The sequence below is a fragment of the Mytilus galloprovincialis genome, chromosome 2 (genome assembly GCF_965363235.1).
Source record: "Mytilus galloprovincialis chromosome 2, xbMytGall1.hap1.1, whole genome shotgun sequence".
Lineage (NCBI taxonomy): Eukaryota > Metazoa > Mollusca > Bivalvia > Mytilida > Mytilidae > Mytilus > Mytilus galloprovincialis.
The window spans coordinates 9,545,446-9,571,252 of NC_134839.1; the positions used below are offsets into that span (position 1 = coordinate 9,545,446).

General features: G+C 31.0%; 1 protein-coding gene and 1 long non-coding RNA gene across 4 annotated transcripts in view; both read right to left on the bottom strand.

Moving 5' to 3' along the window:
- Positions 1–25,557, bottom strand: part of LOC143062843 (band 7 protein AAEL010189-like) — a 38,361-nt gene extending 12,804 nt beyond the window's left edge. The window contains exons 1-3 of one of the 2 annotated variants that reach the window (XM_076234653.1): positions 25,425–25,557; positions 4,546–4,613; positions 3,488–3,588 (exon numbers count right to left, since the gene is read on the bottom strand). In XM_076234653.1, the coding sequence (XP_076090768.1) occupies positions 3,488–3,588; positions 4,546–4,561 (117 nt within the window). In that variant the 5' untranslated portion in view covers positions 4,562–4,613; positions 25,425–25,557. Of the gene's footprint in view, positions 1–3,487; positions 3,589–4,545; positions 4,634–25,424 lie in introns of both variants that reach the window. The other variant, XM_076234654.1, reaches the window with a different exon arrangement.
- LOC143062841 (uncharacterized) lies at positions 14,896–20,540 on the bottom strand. 2 transcript variants are annotated; one of them, XR_012974864.1, is made up of 4 exons: positions 20,325–20,540; positions 19,013–19,085; positions 18,355–18,520; positions 14,896–15,225 (listed from the first exon to the last, which is right to left on the bottom strand). It is a non-coding gene; the product is annotated as an uncharacterized LOC143062841 (long non-coding RNA). The 2 variants fall into 2 exon arrangements; XR_012974865.1 differs by having other exon boundaries at positions 18,351–18,520.
- Positions 25,558–25,807: the final 250 nt, after the last annotated feature.

Consider the following 25,807-nt stretch of genomic DNA (forward strand, 5'->3'; position numbering starts at 1 on the left):
TTCATGTTTTTCTCTGACGGTTTATGACGTCTTTGCACTAAATCCATTGGATGTTGGATGTGTAGTGATTGATAGCTTAGTCTTAGATGCATGATTATTTTTATTAGTTGTTAGTGGCTTTGGACTAGCTGTCAGATAACTGAGAGTACTCTCAGATCTGTTCCTAGTGTCTTTTTGTTGTCGGGATGAACAAGTACCTGGACACGTCCACTTGTATTTTTGTCCATCTGATGAGTTAAGCCTTTTTCAACTGATTTTTATAGTTCGTTCTTATGTTGTACTGTTACACCACAGTCCCAGGTTAGGGGAGGGTTGGGATCCCAGTAACATGTTTAACCCCGCCACATTATTTATGTATGTGCCTGTCCCAAGTCAGGAGCCTATAATTCAGTGGTTGTCGTTTGTTTATGTGCTACATATTTGTTTTTCGTTCATTTTTTTATTCATTAAGGATGTTAGTTTTCTCGTTTGAATTATTTCACATTGTCATATTGGGGCCTATTATAGCTGACTTTGAGGTATGGGCTTTGCTCATTGTTGAAGGCCTATAGTTGTTAATGTCTGTGTCATTTTGGTCTCTTGTGGACAGTTGTCTCATTGGCAATCATACCACATCTTCTTTTGTATATTGTCAAAGAGGAACATCTGATTTCAATAACATAAAATGTCAACAAATGCCAAAGATGAAACAAATGCCGTTAGTTTTCTCGTTTGAATTGTTTTACATCGTCTTATCGGGGCCTTTTATAGCTGACTATGCGGTATGGGCTTTTCTCATTGTTGAAGGCCGTACGGTGACCTATAGTTGTTAATGTCTGTGTCATTTTGGTCTTTTGTGGATAGTTGTCTCATTGGCAATCATACCACATCTTCTTTTTTTTATAGCAACAAGCTGATTTATCAAAGTTTCTTTAACCAATTATTTATATTGGTAAGTTATAGTGATTGACAAAGCAAGTCGGTATATATCATTTAATATGCACGGCTCGGGTGACCCTAAGTAGCCCGAACGACTGAGGGTCATCCCGACCGTGCAGATTAAATTATACGATTTTCTTGGCCAACAACTATAGATAACATAATGGAACGTCCGTTTGGTGAATCGTTTTCATGTTCTTATTTCAGTTATCGCTTAGAACATCGACTTTTCTATACATAATTACTTTTTATGAACTATTAACCAGTCAATGTTTAATCAAATCTAACGTCAGTGGTTTTTTTTTAGTGATTTACACTGAATACTGTACACATTGTTCATAAATATAGTCTAGCATAAACAGTTTAATCGAACAAACATTGTCTGACCGTTTTTATTCTATAAATAAGATACTAAGCATATTTACAGTCCATTATCAGAAAAGTTCAAAGAATAATAGGATCATATAGTCTACATGACAACCAAACAAAATCAATATTCAACACCAACTTTCAGATTGATATGTTTATATTATTTATATTTGAATACGCTTGTTAGAATTATTTCCAAAAAAGAATGCATGACTATATGTATATATTGATTGGACTTGAATGAAAATATAAATTGATAAAGTTTAAATCATTATTGAGTTATATTGTTTTAAATAAAATAATAGACATGATAGAATTTGTGAAGCAGCAAATTGATGTTGACATTTCCCGTACCGTGGTATAATGTGATAAATATGATTGTAGGGAGAATTGAGAGAGTTCAGACAAATCAGGAAATCTTTTTTCGTGTACTAATACAAACTAGGTCACAGTGACATAAATACACTTTGTAATATATATTCGCTTGAAATATTAAACATTGTTATTAAAAGCGACATTTTCACATAATACTATAGAGACAAGGAATATATTTACTCGAGATTGAACAGAAACGAAGTTCAAAATAACGCAATTAAGAGTGCACACGCTGAAATGGCTCGCCTCCTTAAATTTACTTTTCATGATAGAATTTATGTTGAGAATCTGTAGTGCGAAGGTTATTTTGCTAAAGTACTTTGTATATATGACTTTTGGTGCTTTGTTATACAAATGACGTGGCTCTGTACTTATACATCCCGTTACTGTGCTATCGTAAAACATCTTGTGTATTCTTGTCTTTCTTTTTAGCTAATGTGATTTGTCTATATGCCTTTTTATGTATTTGATACATACATGAAGTTGCTCGGTACTTCTACATCCCGTCATTGTGTTGTTGTACTATGGTAAGATTGTGTTTTCTTGTCTTTATTTTGCTAATATGCTTGGTCTATAAGCCTGGCATTTTGTGCTTCTTTTTTGCATATTTGTTTGTTTTTAAATTTAAAGTGATTAAGATTATAACACAATGCTGACTGCTGTATCCCATTTTTTACTTTTTTTACCTATTTTGTCTGTTTGTTTTGTTCACACATCGTTGTCAATATAATGCAATCTGATGCGAATGTCATACAAGTGAAAGGTTTAATTAGATTTAAAACCAGGTTTTATCCATCATTTTCTACATAAGAAATGCCTGTACCAAGTCAGGCATATAACAGTTAGTATCTATTTGTTTGATGTGTTTGAGCTTTATATTTTGCCTTTTGATTAGACCTATAGCTTTCCTTTTTTGAATTTTCCTCGGAGTTCATTATTTTTGTAATTTTACTTTTTTCTTCAATTATCATAATATATACCATTTACATTGTCGATGATCTATGTTAATGAGTTCAAGATAAGACGAACCCTGCCACATATGCAGATTCCCCTTACAATCATACAAGACGCCAAATATGGTTATCCTATCACTTATAGCACCTGACAAGAGTTAATCATACATATCGAACATTGACTTATGAACCAGGCCATAAATATGAGATCAAAGTCATACTAACCTTGCAAGACAACATACGAAAATTATAAGATGAGGTATGATTACCAATTAGACAACTCTCCACCAGATACCAAAAGACATAGAGGTTTACAACTATAGGTCAACTTTACGGCCTTCAATAATAAGCAACACTCATAACACATAGTCAGTAATAAAAGCCCCCGAAATGACAAATGTTTAACGAGAAAACTTACGCTTTGTATTATTTACACAAAAATGAACGAAAAACAAATATAATATACAGTAACAAACAAAAACACGTTTTAAATCACTGAATTGCAGGCATCTTGACTTTGGACTTTGGACAAGCACATACAGAATGTGGTGAAGACAAACTAGTTTGTTAGCGCGAAACCGCCCCCCCCCCCCCCCTAATTTGGGACGGTGGTGAAACAATACAACATAAGATCAAACTATGAACATCAGTTGAAAATGGCTTAATTTATCAGATCGATACAAACCGCAAAAACATCAAACAAAACCACAGACGGTACGTGACAGGGTATTTAAAATCCCCAAAACACTGCAATTATCTGGTGTCTGTTATAAGATACTGAGGTTTAATGATTTCAAACAATTTAATTTAACAAATAGTGATATAATTATTATAATCAGTAGGGCTATATTTCAAACTTTTGATAAACTCACCTTTATCGTAAAACATAAGGAAAATGGAAAGAACAACACTACTAAGACGATTGACAGGCCGTAAAGTACATATCCACATGCTCCAAGGTCGCCTCCACTTTCTGAAAAAGAAATGGATAACTTATATGAAACTTATAAGAAGTATTTTTTTTTAAATAAACATACAAGTCTTCCAGAGAATCAGGCAATGTTTGGAAATAATAATGTCAATAACTAACAGCAAAGAAAAAAAAGAAAGTTGGTACAATGCAGCTTTCTGGGTATGTTTTAGTAATTTTCGGTCATGTTACAATTATTCATTTGAAAAGAAAAGCTCCATTCTAAAATTTAAAATATCAAAAAAGTTTGTATCAATTTTGAGAAATTCTACATCTTCGGGCAATTGAATACATTTTTTAGTAAAATTATGAAATGATATAAAACTATATTCATTTAAAGTGTCGTATTTTTTTTTGTTTATCAAAAATCAACGAAATGATCCTTAGATGAGTTAAAACAAAATTGCATTCCTATGTTTAAACATGAAATGCCACAAAAAGAAACCATTTTCGCAAAGTGAGCTAAAAATTATTGGGTTTAAATATTTTGAAAATTGCTTTAATAAAATGCACATTCGTGTGATAGGCTGCTTTAACTGAGGTTTCTAGCTTCGTCACCAACCTTAATTGTCCTGGAAAATGTGTAAGAGTTTTACCTAAAAAAAAATTGTGTACTACTGCTTTTAAAGTTTCCACAGTAATACAATCATGTTTGGTCTCGTTAAGAAGAATGCAATACAAACAGTATCAGTTATCGTATATCCAATAAAATACAAGGCAGACTGATTGGCACCAGATCCTCTTGATACCAGGCTGCAAAGATGCCTTAGGAAAATTCCCAGAATTCCTTAGGAAAATTATATTTGTCTTCAAATACAATATCTGTTTTCCAGTGGGGTGCGAATCTAACGTTATAAGAGATTGCATGCCATCAATTAATTATGCAGTACATTAGCTGTTCGGTGTTCCATGTCGCGTTGTAATCTATCATGTATTGTTTTGCTATTTAATTGTACATACCCTTCTGTTGCTCCATGACGTCGCCTTGTAGTCTCTCTAACTCCGGGTTTGGACTTTCCAGATTGGATCTGTAGATAAAGTATTATATCTACAATTTTATTTGAATTAATAAAGTAGTAGTATCTGATGTGTACACAAATATTAACAGTAAAATCAATTTAAAAATTGTCAATACTGGATTCCGCAGAGACAAATTTTAGCAATACATGCCATATGCGTTTAATAGGAATTAAATATCTGCGCTTACAGCAAAGTTATCAGTAAAATCAATAGAAGCCTAACATGATGAGAGAATTTATCGTTGTTTTCTACAGGGAAATTATAATATAGTGATTACTATATAGAATGTTTACAATTCCCAAGGGAGAATACATAACAATAACTGGTACCCTGTTAGACGATTTGCTCTATGCTTGTGTAACTTGATTATTTATAGGACGTTAAGTTTATATACATTAGTGGAAGTTCAGCAATTATAAAATATTAATCGTTTAGTCGATAAAAGTCGAAAGAAACTCGATATGACGCATTCCTTAATGTTTGTTTCCTTACCGTCCAGTAGCAAAATTGTCTCGGTTGACTGTGGTTACGCGTTCGCCGTCCTCGAGCATTGTCAAGTGGATACCATCGAAAGGATTCCCGACCGCAGAAAACAACAAGTTTTAAATTTGCCGTTTCTTTGCAGAATATGCGGCAAAAAGGAGTAGGAGAAGAGACTAGTTAGTAGTGATGGAGTCTGATTAATGTGTTAATTTGGTTAGGACGAATGTCTTCCTGTGCAATGGTACCTTGTGAACTATATATATAGCTAGTCAGTATAGCCGGGTTATTTTAAATTCCGACTATGAAACCTAAAAGGAATCTTTCGCTCCTTAAATTTTCAGCAAGATCGGAAAATGAACTAAACAATAGCAATTTATATACATTTGCAATTAACAAATAAATAAACAGATGCTTCTAGACATATATGTATAATAATAGAAGATTACAATAGCAATGTCAGTGACTGCTGCAATTATAACACGTATTCGTAAAATAAATAGTGTCCAAACTGTCACAGATGGTGTCTTCTGGCTATTCCAATATTTAGAATTTTCTTATTATTCCAAAATGGAAAGAACAATAGACGATTTTATCTCAAAATACATTGTTTATTGTCATTTGTGACTATTTATTCCAAAAAAAAAAAGTAATACCTTTTAAAGCAAAGGGAAATTCATACTTTATGTAAAATCAATGGTCAAAGGATGAGCATTAACAGTAAATCTCTATTGGTTGATGAAAATGAATGTAATGTAAAAGTAAATTCATGTACAGTTGACTCTATAAATACAAATAATTTACATGTTTCAAAAGCCAAATCGAGTGAAAAAATTGTATTGAATAATCCTGTTATAGAAAATAGTGACACAAACTGTATTATTGAAAACAAATGTAAATTAGATATTTTAAGTCTGAACTGTTGTGGTATAAATAAGCGTCTTCAGTACCCTGAATTTTGTGAACTTTTATATGATCATGATATAATTTCAAACTCCGGACAGTGATCGTTTCCGTTCCGGAACTGTTTTCCTTTACTCCATCAATCACTGCCACCGGCTTTCGAAATTCGTTCCAAATTTTGGAACGATTATCTACGCAATAAATTTCCTCAGAACCATTAGTTACCGGCTTGAAATACTTTAATTTGATAATTTCTTCCCAAAATTTAAACAACTTTTCCTAGATTTAAAAAATGAGCATTAAATTTACGTCCCACACAGGACCTTTATTATGTGTGCATTCTTATCTAAGTTATCTCCCCGAACTCTTTGGAAAGTAAACATGGAGGGAAACGTGAATCAGATATAAATCATATATAATTGAAATGTATGTTAGGCGCATAGTCCCTCCTAAGTCCAAAGGGAAAACAAGCGCAAATGCTGCAACATAAACTTGGACAGGTACAAATGATGATTTGAATGAATATGCGGTTGTCAACGGAGGAAGTTTGGTCTACCAAATTATGCAAGCCTTTCCATGTTTCCTTTTCTCATTATCATGATTATGAACATAAAGGGACATCTTTTATCCATTTATAGTCAGATCCAGGGTGGCCCAGCCCCCTTTTTTCCCCAGAAAATGTTGGTTTATTATATAGGGAATCAATGAAGCATAACTGGAAACAACCCCCCCCCTTTTTTTAGGTCAGTCAGTGCCCCTTCCCATGTAATATAAGACTGTAGGTTCATATCATTTCTGTTCAAGGTTTAACATTGTTAGTAAAAAATACCAGATAGAAGTACCCTGCTTTCATGATATTCATGTATTCATGAATAAAGTAGAATATTCATGAATATTCATGAATATTCCACTTCCATTCATGGTTACTATTCCAGTGTCAAAATTATTCATGAATATGAAACATGAATTAAGTGGAATATACATGAATTCTTAATAACTGTTTGGAGACAACAAATAAATGTTCTTAAAATGCTAGTCACTACCTATATCATAGTATAATCAAGTTTCCTTCATTCAAAATTGTTTTTTTGTGGTAATAAAACCCTTTTTGTCAATATGAATAAACATGAATAAGAATGAATGTTTGGACTTAGAATTTTTTTGCATACATTTCATGAATAAGAATGAATAATGAGGAATAAATTTTGGACTTAGAATATTTTTCCATTGTGTGACAAACATGAATAAGCATGAATAAAGCTGCATGATAATGACTCAGAATTATTTGTGGCAAACGGCATAAAAATTGATAATGAAATTTGTTCTAGGACTTTTGTATGTATATTTTTACTTGATTGTTGATGCTGAATAACATACATGTACATGTATGTATTCCACAGTTAAATGAAAAAAATATATGATAATTTTGATAGATAGCTCATGTAGGTGATATTCATAACATCTTCATACAAAACATGTAAGGTATTTTAAATTTAATTTTATTAATTACCATGATCATAAAATAAACATTGTAAATTTGTTTTTTTTTCACATGAATAATCTTGAATTAACTTGAATGTTTGGACTTAGAATTTTTTTTGCATACATTTCATGAATTGATTAATAAGGAATACATTTTGAAATGTTTCCATTGTGTGACAAACTCTAAAAAGTGATGCTTTGCAAAATTCCCCAAGAGTTGTTTTGAAAAATTGAATGTCATCTTTTATATAATCCAAAAATATTACTAAGTTTAAAAAAAATAAGTTCATATTTAATTTTTTCACCCCCCCCCCCTTTTGAATTAAAAATTGGATGCCCCCCTTTACTACTCTTAAATTTCATTAATAATCATATCATGGCATTATTACAGCCATTCTCTTATAAACTTTATAAAAATATATATATTAAAATTTTCTAAACATCCAGCAATTTATGATAATGTGTGTAAAGTTAATAAGATTAAAAAAAAAACATAATTTTAACACTGTAATCTCTAGCACCTCAAAAAGGAAGTTATCATTGCCCAACATTATCCTATATTCCTAATTTATATAGTTTTTATACAATACAAATCATTTAACAATATTAATTACTTTTAACCACACAGTTCTTCCTTTTATTAATTCAGATCTGGTTGTGTGCATTTATCAGATTGTCCCCTGCTGAGTTCACATCTGGAATTAACTTCCTTTAGTTCAGTCTCTGAATGGGGCCACATACAGGAAAATCTGCATATACTTCTTTTTAATAATGAAATAATGTTTTATGATATACTTTTATATTAAATTAATATAAACCTTGAAACTGCCAGTATGTTTCATAAATTATAAACATTAAATATTTTTGACCTGTTCATTTATTTAACATTTATGCATGACTTACAAAATGTAAGAACTTATCCCTACAATGCCCCAACTGACCACTGGGAAGTAAAATACACACATGGTAGCTACAAGATTCAAATAATTTGTTGGTGCTTTTTAGAAAAAGATTGTGTTTAATCATGTTATTGTCAGAGGCAGAGTTTATAAAATTAGCCAGTGATATAAAAAGTTTGCATTTAAGGAAAATGGCTTAGACATTATTGTTTTCTTGGAAAATGCCCAAGATTATGAACACCAAAAACAACTGTTATTTTAATGGAGTCTCAGGATGAAGATTCTACAGAATTCATGTGTGTTGTTCAAGTTAGATGGAAAAACTATGTACAGTTGTTACTACATTTTGTTATCATATGGTAAGTTGTTTTCTTTTTTCTTGTTTTGAAATAATTTTTAGATATTATAGATTTCTATTATTTAAGAGGACTGAGCTTTTAGCAAGTTGCAACTTTTATCGATATAAACCGATCAAAGATAAGTTATTTATGGGAAAGACTTCTAAATGAGCACTGGAACTTTATTGCTTAAATTAAATATTAGTTTATACATATTTAATTATAATGACTTTTAAGATGTCAATTTTTGTATAAAATGAAATTTGTTGTGGTTTAAAGTTTTTTAAGTCCATAACGGTCAATATTATATAAATAAACTCATCATAGATACCAGGACTAAATTTAGTATATACGCCAGACGCGTTTCGTCTACAAAAGGCTCATCAGTGACGCTCGAATCCAAAAAAGTTAAAAAGGCCAAAAAAAGTACGAAGTTGAAGAGCATTAGACCCAAATTCCTAAAAGTGTTGCCAAAACGATTAATGTGTTTAATCCATAATGCATGGCAATTAAAGCACCAATATTGACAAAAAACAAAATATACTACATGTAATATTTGCATTGATTTTTTTAATGACATTCTGATAAGAATGATCTCATTTGTTTTTTCCCCACAGATCTTTGATATAAGTTAGCTCATTATCATGTCAAATGTACAATGTATGCTTATCATTAACTTTGAACACGTTTAAATTACCCACCTGGCCATTAAAGTCTACATTTAAGGTTTCAATTTGTGTTAAAATCATGAATTTTTATAATTTTATCTGTAAAGTCACTTTTATTGATCTACATGAATTTTAGATCCAATAGCCACCCATTTATAGTATGGATCCCAATTCCAACCTTATCAAGCAATACGGGATGCATGGTTGCATGGGTGTTTTACTTTTACAAAAAAATGTGATACATACATGTACTACAAACGGGTGTATATTGGATCAATACAGTGGCGGATCCAGAACTTTTCATAAGGAGGGGGCACTCCAGTCATGCTTCAGTGATTCCCTATATGATCAACCAAATTTTTCCAACGAAAGGGGGGACCCACCTGCAACCCCCCCCCCCCCCCCCCCCACTTGATCGGCCTTTGCAATATATCTGGTAAATCATGTTGGTACTGAAGCACTAATAATACTCTTAAATGTGTAGTTAAGAAAAAGATATTTTGAAACAAACATTATGTAATTAAACATGTTAAAAAATCTTAATATTCTACTTAATTATGTTTATTTTTATCACAGGATTAAACAGAATATCCAAAACTGGCCTCCAAAGTTAAAACCTTTGCTGATTCTGAAAAGAGAATTGAGAAGCTAGAGGAAGAAGTTAAAAAAACGAAGAAAAAATTTCATTCCACGAAACACCATAAGCCAGAAATCGTAGAGGATGATTTTTTTTCTTTACAATACAAAGAATAGTTCAGATGTCAAGAAAATAATAAGCAACATAAGTGACTTTCATTCACGTGTCATAGATGTTTTCCTGTTCATTTTTGGAGAAAACTAGCGGGTTGAGCATAGTATGAAAGGAAGAAAAGCCAATGCAAAGCATGAAGTCAAGCCAGCATAAGATAGGCCTACATGTACATAAGAACTTTTGACAATAACAATTTTAGAACAATGACCAGAGAATCGAGAAAAAGATATCATTGCAAAATTACTAAATGTTCAAAAAGCTATCAGACTAAAAAATTATCTGCAAATAAGTAAAAATTATGTATGATTATCACTTTGCTCCATTAGATTTGCCTGTCTTTAGTTTAAAAATAGATCTGAAAACACATAGATTAAGGAAGGGTTTGGATTAAATCCTAGATCAAATAGTGTACAATTTTGCTAGATCTTAATGAAAGTGATTGTAAATTCATATTTCACAGCTATCATGATTAAAAAATATTTTAAACTTAAATGTCTGTATTTGCTTTTGGTTTTCAAACAACCTCTCAAGGACACTTATTTCAATATTCATGGTTAATCTACAATATTCAACCATTCAATATTCATGGTTATTCTAGATTATTCAACCATTCAAATGACAATATTCAAGGTTATTCTAGAATATTCATCCATTCAATATTTATGGTTATTCTAGAATATTCAACCATTCAATATTCATGAAATATTCACATTCAAGGTTATTCTCGAGTATGTATTTAGCATTCAATATTGGGATAGATATATATTTTTCATTCATGGTGATTCTAGAATATTCTATCATGCATTATTCAAAGACATCCTATTTCATATTCATGAATATTCTATAGATAATTATTCATGTCAATTCTTGGTTATTCAGTTCATACAATATTCATGTATATTCAAGCTTATTCAGTTCAAACAATATTCATGTATATTCATGGTGCCATTTAACATTCATGAATATTCATGAATATTCATGAACAGTTACCTTGAATATTCATGAACATTCATGAATATTATTCATGAATATTCATGAATTGTTCATGAATATTCATGAATTATTCAAGGTCAGGAAAGCAGGGTAAGGTTCTCTGGGAAAAGTTTTTGCAAATAACATAAACATGAAAATGTGCCATTTTCATTCTTTTCACTTTTGTACTTTCACTATGACAAGACATTCTCAGTATGAAGTAAAGAGGTTGTCAGTTAGACTACAACCCTACATATATAAACTTTAAAGTTTGCATCATTGACATATAGTGAACACATTTGTGACTAATTAACAAATGACCATGTTAACTTGCCCTTCAATATGTTCACTAACTTGAGTAGCACATAATATATTGGCCATTTGATATTTATACAATGATTGGAACAGAAACTCTTAACACATTATGTGCTGTAATATACATGATGATTAAAATATGGAGTTCAGGTATGATTGCTAATGTGACTATCCACCAAAGTTCAAATGATATTGATTTAATTAAGCAACTATAGGTCATAAGGTATAACCTGCATGTGCCACAGTCTGCAATGACTAAAACTTATTTAGTAATCACAGTCATTTTGTCATGTCAAACCTTACAAAATGTGACATATATTTTAACATGTGTTCCAGATTTTCTTACCTACAATAGCAATTATAATGTTTATTCAGTTTTATTTTATTTGTGAACAACCACACATCCACCGCTTGAACTTTTTTATGACATCATCAACTCAAGTATGAATATGGTCAGTCTTTCTTTTCATCAATCATGACAGAGGTGTAATGAAACAAGAAAATTCATGAAATCAGCATTTATGTACGTTGTATCTATAATAATTGTTTTCAAAAGTGAATTGTTAAAATAAGTTTGTTCCTTCCAAAATATAATGCTCTGTTGGCATGGTTGGGTGCCGCTAGATACTACCCAGAGGTGGAACCCTGAACAATAATGGACACAACATTCAAGCTTGATACAGCTCTCAATTTGGATTGTGATTATATATATATTTGACATAGCTTGATTTCTGGCACAGATTGAATGTGGACTAAGAACTTTAAATTTTAAAACTGGATATTTCCCTTATAATATGTACATGTAATATGGTATAATATTCAAAATATAAATACATGTTGAGATTCAGCATATCAAAGAATCAGAAGAATTGAACTTTTAATGAAAACTAATTAAGTCAAGTTAGTTTCGGACCCTTAGGACTTCAATGTGGACTAATTTAATAATGGGGCTCAAAATCTAAATTCATGGTTAGATTCAGCATAACAAAAAAAAACCTTAATATTTATTTTTTATAAAAATCAAACAAAAACTTTAATTTTGGACCGGTTGGACCATCTAGTACAGATCCCTTCTCTTATACTTTAGTTATTGTCTAAAAACTAAATGTCTCCCAATGATGACATCACCATACCATTACACAGCCACAAATTTCTAGCAGTTGTATAAAACAAATTGATCAATGCAGTTTAAATTTATGTTACTTCCGAGAGAGAAAACAAACCTGCCCCCCCTTTTAATAGATGAATGGTATATGTAGGTGTAATGGACCAGGTCCTTATAATTATGAATCCTATTCTTGTTCAAACATTTTACCTAGACACCTATGAAATAATTCTTTGAAATACTGAACCTTGCTGCATTAATTTTTATTGTATTTTTATTACTGCTCATCAAAACATTATCTTGACCCCTTCTCTCTTACATTATTGTACATATACTCTTTACTTTTACTGCACATTAACCAATTTCAATTATTTAATATACATGATTGGGGACTGGGTTTTAAGCTAACAGATACCTTGGTAGCTGTTACACCCAAATTATGTCCTGATACTCTTGGCATTAACAATAATTGTTATTGTAGTTGTGTGCATTAAACCAGTGATGAATATATGTACTGTAAATCAATTGCTTATATTTCAAAAACTTTGAAAAGGAATCTGGTCCAATTGCCTGTTTGTCACTGCTAAATTATTGTCTCACTAGCAATTGAAATCTCATAATTTTTATTCAGTAAGGAAACACAAGAGTGCACACGCTGAAATGTCTCGCCTTCTTTACTAATCATTGATATTATGTTGATAGTCCTAAATATAAAGCTTTATTTCAACTGTCACATAAACTTAACATTAACCAAGAAAACTTAAGATTAACCAAGAAAACTTAACATTGACCAATGAACCATGAAAATGAGGTCAAGGTCAGATGAACCATGCCAGGCAGACATGTACAGCTAACAATTCTTCCAATCAACAAATATAATTGACCTATAGCTTATAGTTTAAAAAAAACCAGACCAAAACACAAAACTTTAACACTGAGCAATGAACTGTGAAAATGAGGTCAAGGTCAAATAAAACCTGCGCAACTGATATATAGATCATAAAATATTTCCATACACCAAATATAGTTGACCTATTGCATAGAGTATTAGAAAAAAAAGACCAAAACTCAAAAACTTAACTTTGACCAATGAACCATGAAAATGAGGTCAAGGTCAGATGACACCTGCCAGTTGGACATGTACACCTTACAGTGCTTCCATACACCGAATATACTAGACCTATTGCTTATAGTATCTGAGATGTGGACTTGACCACCAAAACTTAACCTTGTTCACTGATCCATGAAATGAGGTCAAGTGAAAACTGTCTGACGGGCATGAGGACCTTGCAAGCTACGCACATACCAAATATAGTTATCCTTTTACTTATGATAAGAGAGAATTTCACATAACAAAAAATATTAACTTTTCTCAAGTAGTCACTGAACCATGAAAATGAGGTCAAGGACATTGGACATGTGACTGACGGAAACTTTGTAACATGAAGCATTTATATACAAAGTATGAAGCATCCAGATCTTCCACCTTCTAAAATATAAAGCTTTTAAGAAGTTAGCATACACAGCCGCCGCCAGATCACTATCCCTATGTCGAGCTTTCTGCGACAAAAGTCGCACGCTTGACAAAAACCTGGAAGCTACATGGAGCTTGAATATCTCATATGGTAATATATGCCATAATTATTTTAACATCAAATTCATGACAAAAATGAATGTCATTGTAGTAAAAGCAGTTGTAATACTGCATTTTTATGCCCCACCTACGATAGTAGAGGGGCATTATGTTTTCTGGTCTGTGCGTCCGTTCGTCCGTCCGTCTGTTCGTTCGTTCGTTCGTCCGTCTGTCCCGCTTCAGGTTTAAGTTTTTGGTCGAGGTAGTTTTTGATGAAGTTGAAGTCCAATCGACTTCAAACTTGGTACACATGTTCCTTATGATATGATCTTTCTAATTTAATGCCAAATTAGAGATTTTACCCCAATTTCACGGTCCACTGAACATAGAAAATGATAGTGCGAGTGGGGCATTCGTGTACTGAGGACACATTCTTGTTTTATGCATAAAATCTACTATTTAATCAAAAGTGTTTATAATGTATCCATTTTGAGATCGGGTTAACCCTGTTTACACAATAATAATTCATTTGCGAGATAATTTTATTACTGTTTTCTTTTTGTTGATAGCAGATCTTTATTTGTTGGGCAATAAATATATTCACACTTTTTGATGAATGGCCAATTGAAACTATTCTGTTTTGGAAAATTGTAATCAACTTTAGTCTTGTGGTTTTTTGTTGTTGTTGGGATGCTGTCCAATGAACCTATACCCCAAATCTCCTTGTATTCATATGTTTATATATTTGGAAAAAAGTTAAATCAGATTTAACTGTATCATTTGGCTAAAACTGAGATAAAAATATTATTTATATCTATTTTAATTATTAACAACAATACATGTATGATCATGATTAATTTATGAAGACATACAAATTTTTGAAAACAACAATCAATAAAACGAAAATAAATATTTAAAAAATGCACACAAATTTTCATGAGCAGCTAGTATGCACTTCAATTCACTCATTGAAACGTGAATAATCCTTGTTTGAGAGTGCATTAGTCTTGTGTAAAAGTTATTTTTAAGTGTGAGTCTATTCCATTTATTTATACATGTAGAATCTCTGCAGGCTTTCAATGCTTCTCATGTAACTTGATAAACTTCCAATGATTAGGTTGACATAATTGTGATCTGAAAATATATAAACATTTTTTTTATAACTTTGTAACTTCTGGTAGGTAAGGGATGTATATGGTATGCCATTGTTTGTCGATCCACCCTTTAAAATCATTATGGCAACACTTTGTTCAATATCTCAAAGTAGTAGGGGCTAACTGAAAAAGGTTTTTATTTGGCCCAGATATTACTGCTAATTTAACAGTTATCCTAAATATTTCAAAATTTGTCCAAACTAGACTAAGGTACACCATATTCAGAAAATAATGGGTTTTTTTTACAACTAAAGAGTTACCATGGCAATAAACTTAGACCAAATTTGTAAAATTTCTTAATTTTCTTTGTTTTTTGTCAAATAAAATTATATTTTAGACTGTAATGTGCCCTTCCAAGAAAAAAATTATATTAAGTGAGATTATGTCAATAGTTATAATAAAGGTTTTCTTAAATTATTTTGTTGTTTTGGAAACTGCATAAATTCTATATTTGTCCTCGACTTCATGATGTAATTGTGACCTTATCAGACAACCAGATGATCCGCAGGGCGCAGCTTTATACGACCGCAGAGGTTGAACCCTGAACGGTTGGGGCAAGTATGGACACAACATTCAAGCTGGATTCAGCTCTAAATTTGGATTGTGATTAGATAGTTGACACAGCATAGGTTTCTGACACAGAATGAATGTGGTCTAATGAACTTAAAATATTTTTTTTGCCTTTGAGCAATTCACTATGCTGTTGAATATTAATCCTCTCAAAAAAATGTTTGAAGAAATTTTCTTTTTATTTATGAAATCTGAAATGAGAAAAATTTAAACCCCCCCCCCCCCATTTTTTTTTTCACATCCCCCTTTCCCTTTTTCCAAAACTGATCTCAATTCAAATTTCTTATAATGGAGTTTGCAACAATAACTTCTCATTTAAATACATCATAAAATATTAAAATGTAAAATAAAGTGCTTGTTATCACTGAATGGTAAAGATTGTTTTAATTTATCAGTTGGTAGTAAAAGTGAATATACATTGTATATTGTATAAAACAATGATTTAAGTTGATTCAACTACTATTCTGGACAAAGAAAGATAACTCCAATTGAAATATCAATTATATATATTGTATAAAACAATGATTTAAGTTGATTCAACTACTATTCTGGACAAAGAAAGATAACTCCAATTGAAATTGCAATTAGATATTTCTTGCTATTGCGCAATACTGTGCAATTGAAAATATTTGCTATTGCACAATACTGTGCAATTGAAGATTTCTTGCTATTGCGCAATACTGTGCAATTGAAAATTTCTTGCTATTGCACAATACTGTGCAATTGAAGATTTCTTGCTATTGCTGAATACTGTACATTTTTAGATTCAGCATATCAAAGAACCCCAAGGATTCAATTTTTGTTAAATCAAACTAAGTTTAATTTTGGACCCTTTGGACCTTAATGTAGACCAATTTGAAAACAGGACCAAAAATTAAGAATCTACATACACAGTTAGATTCGGCATATCAAAGAACCCCAATTATTCAATTTTTGATGAAATCAAACAACGTTTAATTTTGAACCCTTTGGGCCCCTTATTCCTAAACTGTTGGGACCAAAACTCCCAAAATCAAACCCAACCTTCCTTTTATGGTCATAAACCTTGTGTCAAAATTTCATAGATTTCTATTTACTTATACTAAAGTTATTGTGCGAAAACCAAGAATAATGCTTATTTGGGCTCTTTTTTGGCCCCTAATTCCTAAACTGTTGGAACCAAAACTCCCAAAATCAATCCCAACCTTCCTTTTGTGGTCATAAACCTTGTGTCAAAATTTCATAGATTTCTATTAACTTAAACTAAAGTTATAGTGCGAAAACCAAGAAAATGCTTATTTGGGCCCTTTTTGGCCCCTAATTCCTAAAATGTTGGGACCAAAACTCCCAAAATCAATCCCAACCTTCCTTTTGTGATCATAAACCTTGTGTTAAAATTTCATAGATTTCTATTCACTTTTACTAAAGTTAGAGTGCGAAAACTAAAAGTATTCGGACGACGACGACGACTCCAACGTGATACCAATATACGACCAAAAAAATTTTAATTTTTGCGTTCGTATAAAAAATATTATGTTTTTAATTCATGTTTCTTAAATTTATGCAATTCCAAACATAATGGGGCTTTTTGGAATAGTTTATATTCTTGGACAAAAAATAGTCCTTTAATGCCCTTCTCCTTTGCTTTGAACAATTTCTCATGAAATTTTAACACAAAATTTAGATTGAGTTCCCTTTACAAGTAATTTTTTGGAGTCTCTTTCAAAAGTTGCAGGACCTATCAGATTTAGGGTATTTTTCACATCTCCTATTAAGCTTGAGTGTGCTTAGAGTAAATAATCTAGATCTATACTAGCTAAGTGTCTTTCAGTTGTTTGTATGTAATAGTACCTGACCATGCCCCCTTTTTCTTGGTTTTATTTATTTCTACTTGTATCCATCTCATGATGAGTTAAGATTTAAGTCTTTTTCAACTGAATTTTATAGTTTGTTTTTACTTTGTACTCTTACACCACTGTCCCAGGTAAGGGGAGGGTTGGGTCCCAGCGAACATGTTTAACCCGATACATTATGTATGTCTGTGTCTGTCCCAAATCAGGAGCCTTTAATTCAGTGGTTGTTGTTTGATGTGTCACATATTTGTTTTTTGTTCATTATTTTGTACATACATGTATGATAAATTAGGCCAAATTTCTAGTTTTAATTGTTTCACATTTGTCATTTCAGTGTATTTTATAGCTCTCTGAGTGGTATGGGCTTTACTCATTGTTTAAGACTGTACTATGACCTACTATAGGCTACAGTTGTTAACTTCTGTCATTTGGTCTCTTGTTGGAAGAGTTTTCTCATTGGCAATCATACAACATACTCTTTTTTTATATTCACAGTTTATAGCATAAACCATGTAGTTGTATCCACAATTTGATCATATAATTTATATCACCATATAGGAAATATTAGTAATTTAAAAAAAAAAAACGTTTGTGAGTATTTGCTTTAATATATAATTTGGTCCGGTATTTACTCAAATATATCTAGTAAAAAATAAATTTTGTAAACAAACCAATTTATAACTTTCATATATAGAAGACATACTTACGGTGTATCAGTTGATTTATATTGAAGCTACTAGACATGTACACTGTATATGTAAATTTTCTCAAATTTTCATTCTGTTAGATTTCAAGTTTTAACAATAACTGTTAAAATCTCCAAGGAAACATAGAAATCAATAACTGTGTTCATAGTTCTTCTGGTTGAGGGAGCTGAAAGTAATAATGAAATAATAAAATGAGTATAACTAAAAATAAATTGTTGAAATGCAAGGACCTGCATTATTTAACATATAAAAAGTTTGAAAAATAGGGGGAGGGAAGTATTATTGACAATAAAAAACTGAATGCAACCTTTTTTTATAATTCTTTCACAGGCATCAATCTGTATCATCCTACTATACGAATTAAAGAAAGATATTGAGTGTTTAAGTGTCACTTACATTTGTAACTATAAAAAAGATTTGTCTACATTAATCAATTTCATAAAATATGGCTTCAAATCAAAATCAGTTTTCATGTTAACATTTTAAACATTGTTATTGAGCATTAATTTTACTCATTATTTACAAACATTTTTTTTTAGAACAATGTAAGTTGTCATTTTATTCCATGCAAGGCAGGATAATTAAATAGTCTTTTTTTTATAAATTGATAAAGTAATTAATCCATGCAAATAAAAATATTTAAAAAATAAACCAATACCTATTATAATCTTTTTGTTTTATTCATTCTGATTCAATCTTAACACTGTGCTGTTATCTTTTTTTGTCACCATCTGTAAGATAAAAATAAAAACATTAGAATTGATTACTGGCGTCTTAGAATTATAGTCAAAAGTGTTTTTTATTGCAGGAATAAAAGGTTTATTAAGAGTACATGTACATTGTATATATAAGGGCTAAGGCCAAATAAAATACTGTGTGTGTTTCCTATTACATCTTTGAAAATAAATGGTAGGTAGGTAGGGAATTTATGTAATTCAACATTTTTTTTTTACATTGAGTCTAAAGGGAGAGATATTCTGACTTAAACAGTGCTTATTAAAAAATTACAAAAAAAAAACTTTAAGGTAGGCAGCTATTTCCAAGCTTAAAACATATAGGGTTTAGTACAGAGGGAAATAGGAAACACACATATTTATTTATTTGGCCTAAATGTGGTTCTTAAAGGGTAAATAGAATACAGAATAATTGGACCAAAATTATAAAGATTTTACTTTTTTTTTTGGGGGGGGGGGTAATTATTATTATATTGTATAGACTATAAATTGACTGGATAATAATTCAATAAAATATAGTAATATCGAAATGGAAATGCTCCCATCCAGAATATTGTAAATTAATACATACATGACCATGGTGACATATATATAATAAAAGCAAATTGCATAACAAATTTAGTAATGTGTGTGTTACCCTATATTATTTATCAATTATAATAATTTATGATTGTTTTATTTTTTTTATCCATGAAATCTAAATTGCGTTTTGAGAAATTCTGAGATTGGTAAGTAAACAGAGTCTTAATATAATATACATGTAATACAGCCCTTACTGAAGTTCGTTTAAATAATGTATTTGAAGCCATGTGTCAATTTGGCATTATTTGCACCCCTTTCCCAGGAAATCCTAAATTTATCCCTATAGAGTCCAAATTTGTCTTTTGTAAAATATCTTTAATTCCACATGGAGCAGCTTCTCGGGTAAAATTTAGCCACTCTCCTAACATTGTATTCTGTTCTTCAAACGAGTTTATTAGCTGATGATTGGGTGCCAGTTCATTAAAAGTATGTCCAATTTAATATCAAAAGCTATAGCGTTTAAGTGTTTTTTCAACTTCACAGACGAGAAGATCATATTTTATGTTTCTTCATTGACGAAGATTTTTTTATATGGCATAATGCAACAAAGTCGATCGAGTTTTCATGCCAGAATTGAATTCTTCTACCTAACGATACAGAAATTTGCAAATTTTTATTTTGTAAAATTATTTGGATTGAGTGCATTTTACTTACGGTTAGTGTTTTTATTCATATATACTGGTAAAGTTAATAACAATTATCCTCATTCATCAATGTTCAGCCATATTTGCTTCAGTAGCAACAAAAGGTCAATCCGGGTCAAACCGCTTGAAGAGCGCGTAACGAAAAAAGCCGAAGGCAGTGATTAGTGTAGAGTAGTATTCGGGCCCGTATGCGGATCGGAACTGGAACTGCCGGGGAGTTTGATATAATTTGTCTGCAAGAAACGAAGACTGATGATTTAGATACAATAAATCTTCCTGGTTTTATTTTTCATATGAAAAACAGACAAAAATATGGGAAAAAATCTGGTGGTATTATTCTAGCATATAAAGAAAAACTTAATAATTATTTAGAACTATTAGAAACAGATTCAAAGTATACATTCTGGTTCAAACTCTCTTCGGTTTTTTCAAAAATAGATGAGGATGTTGTCTTTGGTATAGTATACATCCCGCCAGAAAATTCCGTATATCACCAGCCAGATACTTTCGATCAAGTTGAAAATGAAATACGTAGCTTTTCTCAAAATTTTAAGTATATTTGTTTATTGGGCGATTTTAATGGCAGAACTGCAGATGAACCAGATTATTTTGAGATCGAAACACATGAACACGAGCAAGATTTTTCGGAATTTATGCAAGATAATTTAAATTGTTTAGAGACTCTTAATATTGACAGAAAAAGAAAGAGTATGGATACTGTAAAAAACCGTTCTGGTCAGAAATTATTAGAATTATGTAAAGGTAACGACCTGTTTATTGTTAATGGTCGTATTGGTGATGATAAACATGAATCTGGTAAATTAACATGTAAAAATACCAGCGTTATTGATTACTGTATTTGTACATATTTTTTTCTTAAATTTGTATCAAACTTTAAAGTTAAAGATTTTTCACGTTTATACTCAGATGTTCACTCTCCAATTACCACTACTTTACACATGAATGAATTTACCGTTGTCAATGACCAAATTGACAATACATGCGATAGTTCAGTCAGCTGTAGAGTTAAAAAGTGGGACGTGTAAAAAAAAACTTCATATGTTGATAATATAGATAAAGAAAAACTTCAAGTTTTGTATACTGATTTGGAAGAAACTTTGAGTGACAATTTAGATAAGGATAAAGTTAATTCTTTTGTTAGCAAATTGAGCAATCTTTTTATTGAAAGTGCAAAGAATACTTTTGGTTCCCGAAAAGATACCCAAAAACGAAAATCTACAAATAAGAAGCCTAAGGGAGATAAACCTTGGTTTAACGAAGAATGTAGATTCGAAAGACAAAACTATCGTAAACTTAAAAGAAAGCTTAAGTTTAGAAAAACAGATACACTTAAACGAGAGGTTTCAGAAGCAGAGAAACGATATAAAAATACACTCGATGCGAATAGTAAAAAGTATAGAAAGCAAATGCGTAGTAAACTTAAATATATGAAAACTTCCGACCCGAAAGAGTATTGGAATCTTTTGAATAGGGGTAAACAGAAAAAGCAACCAAATCTTCCGCTCGAGGACTTATTCGACTTTTTTAAAAAGCTGAACCAAACGGTTGAAGAACCCCCTAATCGAGAAATGTCTAATACAGATATATTTGATAATGTTGATATTGATAATTTAAACGATCAAATTAATGCCTACATTTCTAGAGAAGAAATAGCTAAATGCATTAAAAATCTGAAGAATAACAAAGCCTGCGGTGAAGATTATGTAGTAAATGAATACATGAAATCTACTACAGATTTATTTCTTCCGATCTATGAGAAGCTATTTAATCTCATATTTGACTCCGGCGTTTTGCCCGATATTTGGCTAATTGGGAATATAAAACCTATATATAAAGGTAAAGGCAACCAGTTTGATCCAAAAAACTTCCGTCCGATAACAATTTTGAGTTGCCTTGGTAAATTATTTACAGCTATACTTAATGAAAGATTATGTCTTTTCTCTGAAGAAACACTCTTGCTAAATGAAAATCAATTTGGATTTCGAAAATCATACTCGACAACTGATAGTTTGTTTGCTCTATACTCATTTTTTGAAATTTTGAAATATAGAAATAAAAAGCTGTTTTGTGCATTCGTCGATTTTGAAAAGGCGTTTGACACGGTTCGGAGAGAGGCTCTCTGGTATAAACTTCTTTTAAATGGTATTAAAGGGAAAATATATAATGTTATTTTAAATATGTATAAAGATATTAAATCCTGTATTACATATAATAAACAGAAATCAGACTATTTCTCATGTGATATTGGTGTACGGCAAGGTGAGAATTTGTCGCCTTTTTTGTTTGCCTTATTTTTGAACAATTTGCAAGATTTTTTAGAAACGGAAAATCTTCAGGGTCTTAACGTGATTTCAGATTTACTAGAAGATAAGTTAAACATTTACCTGAAACTTTTTGTTCTGCTATATGCAGACGATACGGTCCTAATGTCTGAATCAAAAGAAGACTTACAAAAAATATTAAACAAATTTGGAGAGTACTGTAATATATGGAAACTGAAGGTAAATGTTAACAAAACCAAAGTCATGGTATTTTCCAGGGGAAGGCCTTGTGCAGATTTAAATTTTTCCTTAAATGGGGCAGATATAGATATAGTTCATGAATTTAACTATCTTGGTATACTATTTAGCAGGACCTGCAATTTTAGTAAGGCAATAAAAAAGCAAGCAGAGAAGGCAACAAAAGCAATGTATGAGGTTTTAAAAAGAGGTCGCATTCATAATTTAGCAATTGAATGTCAACTAGAACTTTTTAATAAAATGGTAAAGCCCATTCTTTTGTATGGCTCAGAAGTATGGGGATTTTGTAAAAATATTCAATGTATTGAAAGGGTACAATTACGATTTTGTAAATTGTTACTTAAGTTAAAATCATCCACCCCAAACTATATGATTTATGGTGAACTTGGCATTTTTCCTGTTCAACTAGATATCAAACTAAAAATGATTGCATTTTGGACACGACTTTTATCTGGAAAGGATTCAAAACTGTCTTATTTATCTTATCAATTATTATACAAATTGTCGGTCGACAATCATTTTGAATCGCCATGGTTAAAGTTTTTAAGAAACGTGTTTGATGATACTGGCTTTTCCTATATTTGGACAACTCAGCTTTTTCCTAGCTCAGATTGGCTTATCCCTTCGATAAAGATGCGCCTACATGATCAATTTAGACAGGAATGGCATTCACTTATGTTAAATTCACCAAAATCTATAAATTATAGATTATTTAAGGAGACATTTCAGTTTGAATGTTTTTTAAATATATTGGAAGATAAAGATATCTATACGTTGTGCAGGTTTAGAACCACAAATCATAGACTTCCTATAGAAACAGGACGGTGGAATGGTATAGAAAGGGAAAATAGAAAATGTTTGAAATGTAATAATAACTGTATTGGTGACGAATATCATTATATTCTGGAATGTAAATTATTTGAAAATAACAGAAAAAAACTAATTGATAAAAATTTGTGGCAAAGGCCAAATATTTTGAAATTCAAAGAAATAATGAGTTGTACTAACAAGTTTAAATTAGAAAAACTATGTAGATTTATACGCCAAATAAATAAATCATTTGTTCTCTAGGCAATAACATAACCCCCATTTTGTATATTCTGTACATACTGATATATGTGTATGTGTGTGTTTAACGATAGTTAGTGTATGCCTGTGTGTATGTATGTTTGTGTATAAGTTGTTATTATAAATAAGTTTGTTTTCATTGCTATATGTATGTATATCTCTGTACCGTTGTACCTTATGGTTTATGAGAATAAAGATTATGATATTTTTAAACGAATCTATCAACATGATCAAAACGTAACAGTTTAAAATTAACAAAAATACAAATAATCGTATATTTACACATGATCAGAGGAGGAATTAAATCCTGATGACATCTACCAAACTACAAACCAGCTTCAGAATCAAATGAAAATTATTATTTTCTATGAAGGAGTAACTAAAAATATTTCAAAAAAGATTTTTATAAATTTATATCATTAACTTTAAAGTAAAACAATCAGAAATGTTTAAAATTTAAACAGAGCTTTACTTTGACTCTTGATATAAGGCAAGCTTACTGACTTTGAGAACATTGTTCCAAAAACAATTTAAAATGTGTTCCTATGACAATTTCACGCCAGCTTCACGTTTTCTCCACGAGGCATTGACTCTGGAGGTGACTGTTTATCCCTTGCAGTTAAAATTTTAATTATAAGACATGTAAGATCTCGTGGGGGTTCATTAGTATATTTTTTTTATTATTATTTTTTTTTTATTAATTATAGCTTAGTTGATCTAAGTTTCTTAAAGTGCAAATATATGAAAAGATGCAAACTTTTCACTGAATATGGTAGAAGTACATAGTCATAATAGTACACATGGCACACACAACAAATTGTTATTAACAAGGTCATGTTGACCCAAGTATTGTCTGACCATGCTGACCGTGAGATGACCCGCAAAACGTCTGTCTGATAATCAAAATATAATGGCTCATACAAATGGCGAAAACGACATGGCTATTATATAGGATGTTCATGTACTAGAAGTGTAATCTATTATTAAAATATTAACATGTATCACAGAGGCAGATACTCTTTGTAAATTTAGATTATCCGTTACTGTAGAAATATATTGTTATAAGTCACTTTCGTTCATTTTGGAATACAAATCCGTGTTCACTTTATTTTAAATACATATGTATATAACATTACAAAAACAATTGTTATAATGCTATTCAATTCCATTGGTTCAATAAGAAAACATAGACATGTCTAGTATATAAAGCTTTTTATAATGAATGTATCCTGTTCAATATAAATAAACAGTGATCTGTGGTAATAAAGATTGGCCTCAAGATTTGTGTGTACATATGAATGTATAAGGTATTAATGAATGTTATAGCTGCAGGCTGTAGGCGAGTACACTCTCAGTATACACTACACATGAAAGTATAAATCATTGCTACCCGATGCATGCCACGCTATTGGCATTTTGCAATTAAACAGATATTGTAAATATGATTGCTGTAAGACTTCGCGTTGTATATTGCGGCTAATTTACTAATGCTTTTGACCTACCTTGGTAAGAGCTAACAATAAAGAATGCACAGTATCTTCTCATCAGTTATCATCCGTGTAAACCGGAAGACAGATCTAAGTAAGTTGTCATGGAAACGAAATTATCTGTATTATAAACAAATCGATGATGACTGATGAGACGCTATTTTCTAAATTTAAACCGCTTTATTTTTCCATAAAATATCTTATACCTTGAAGAGTACATTATAACTGTATTGTACTTTAAAATCTTCATTAATCAAGGAAAGGATCTATTATATAAATCCTTGCATAGTTAAGTGAATTATTTAAATTTACGAAATCAGCTGAGGGTAATAACACACACATACACATGCATACACAGAGACTGATGATTAATTCATTAATATCTTATATATATGCAT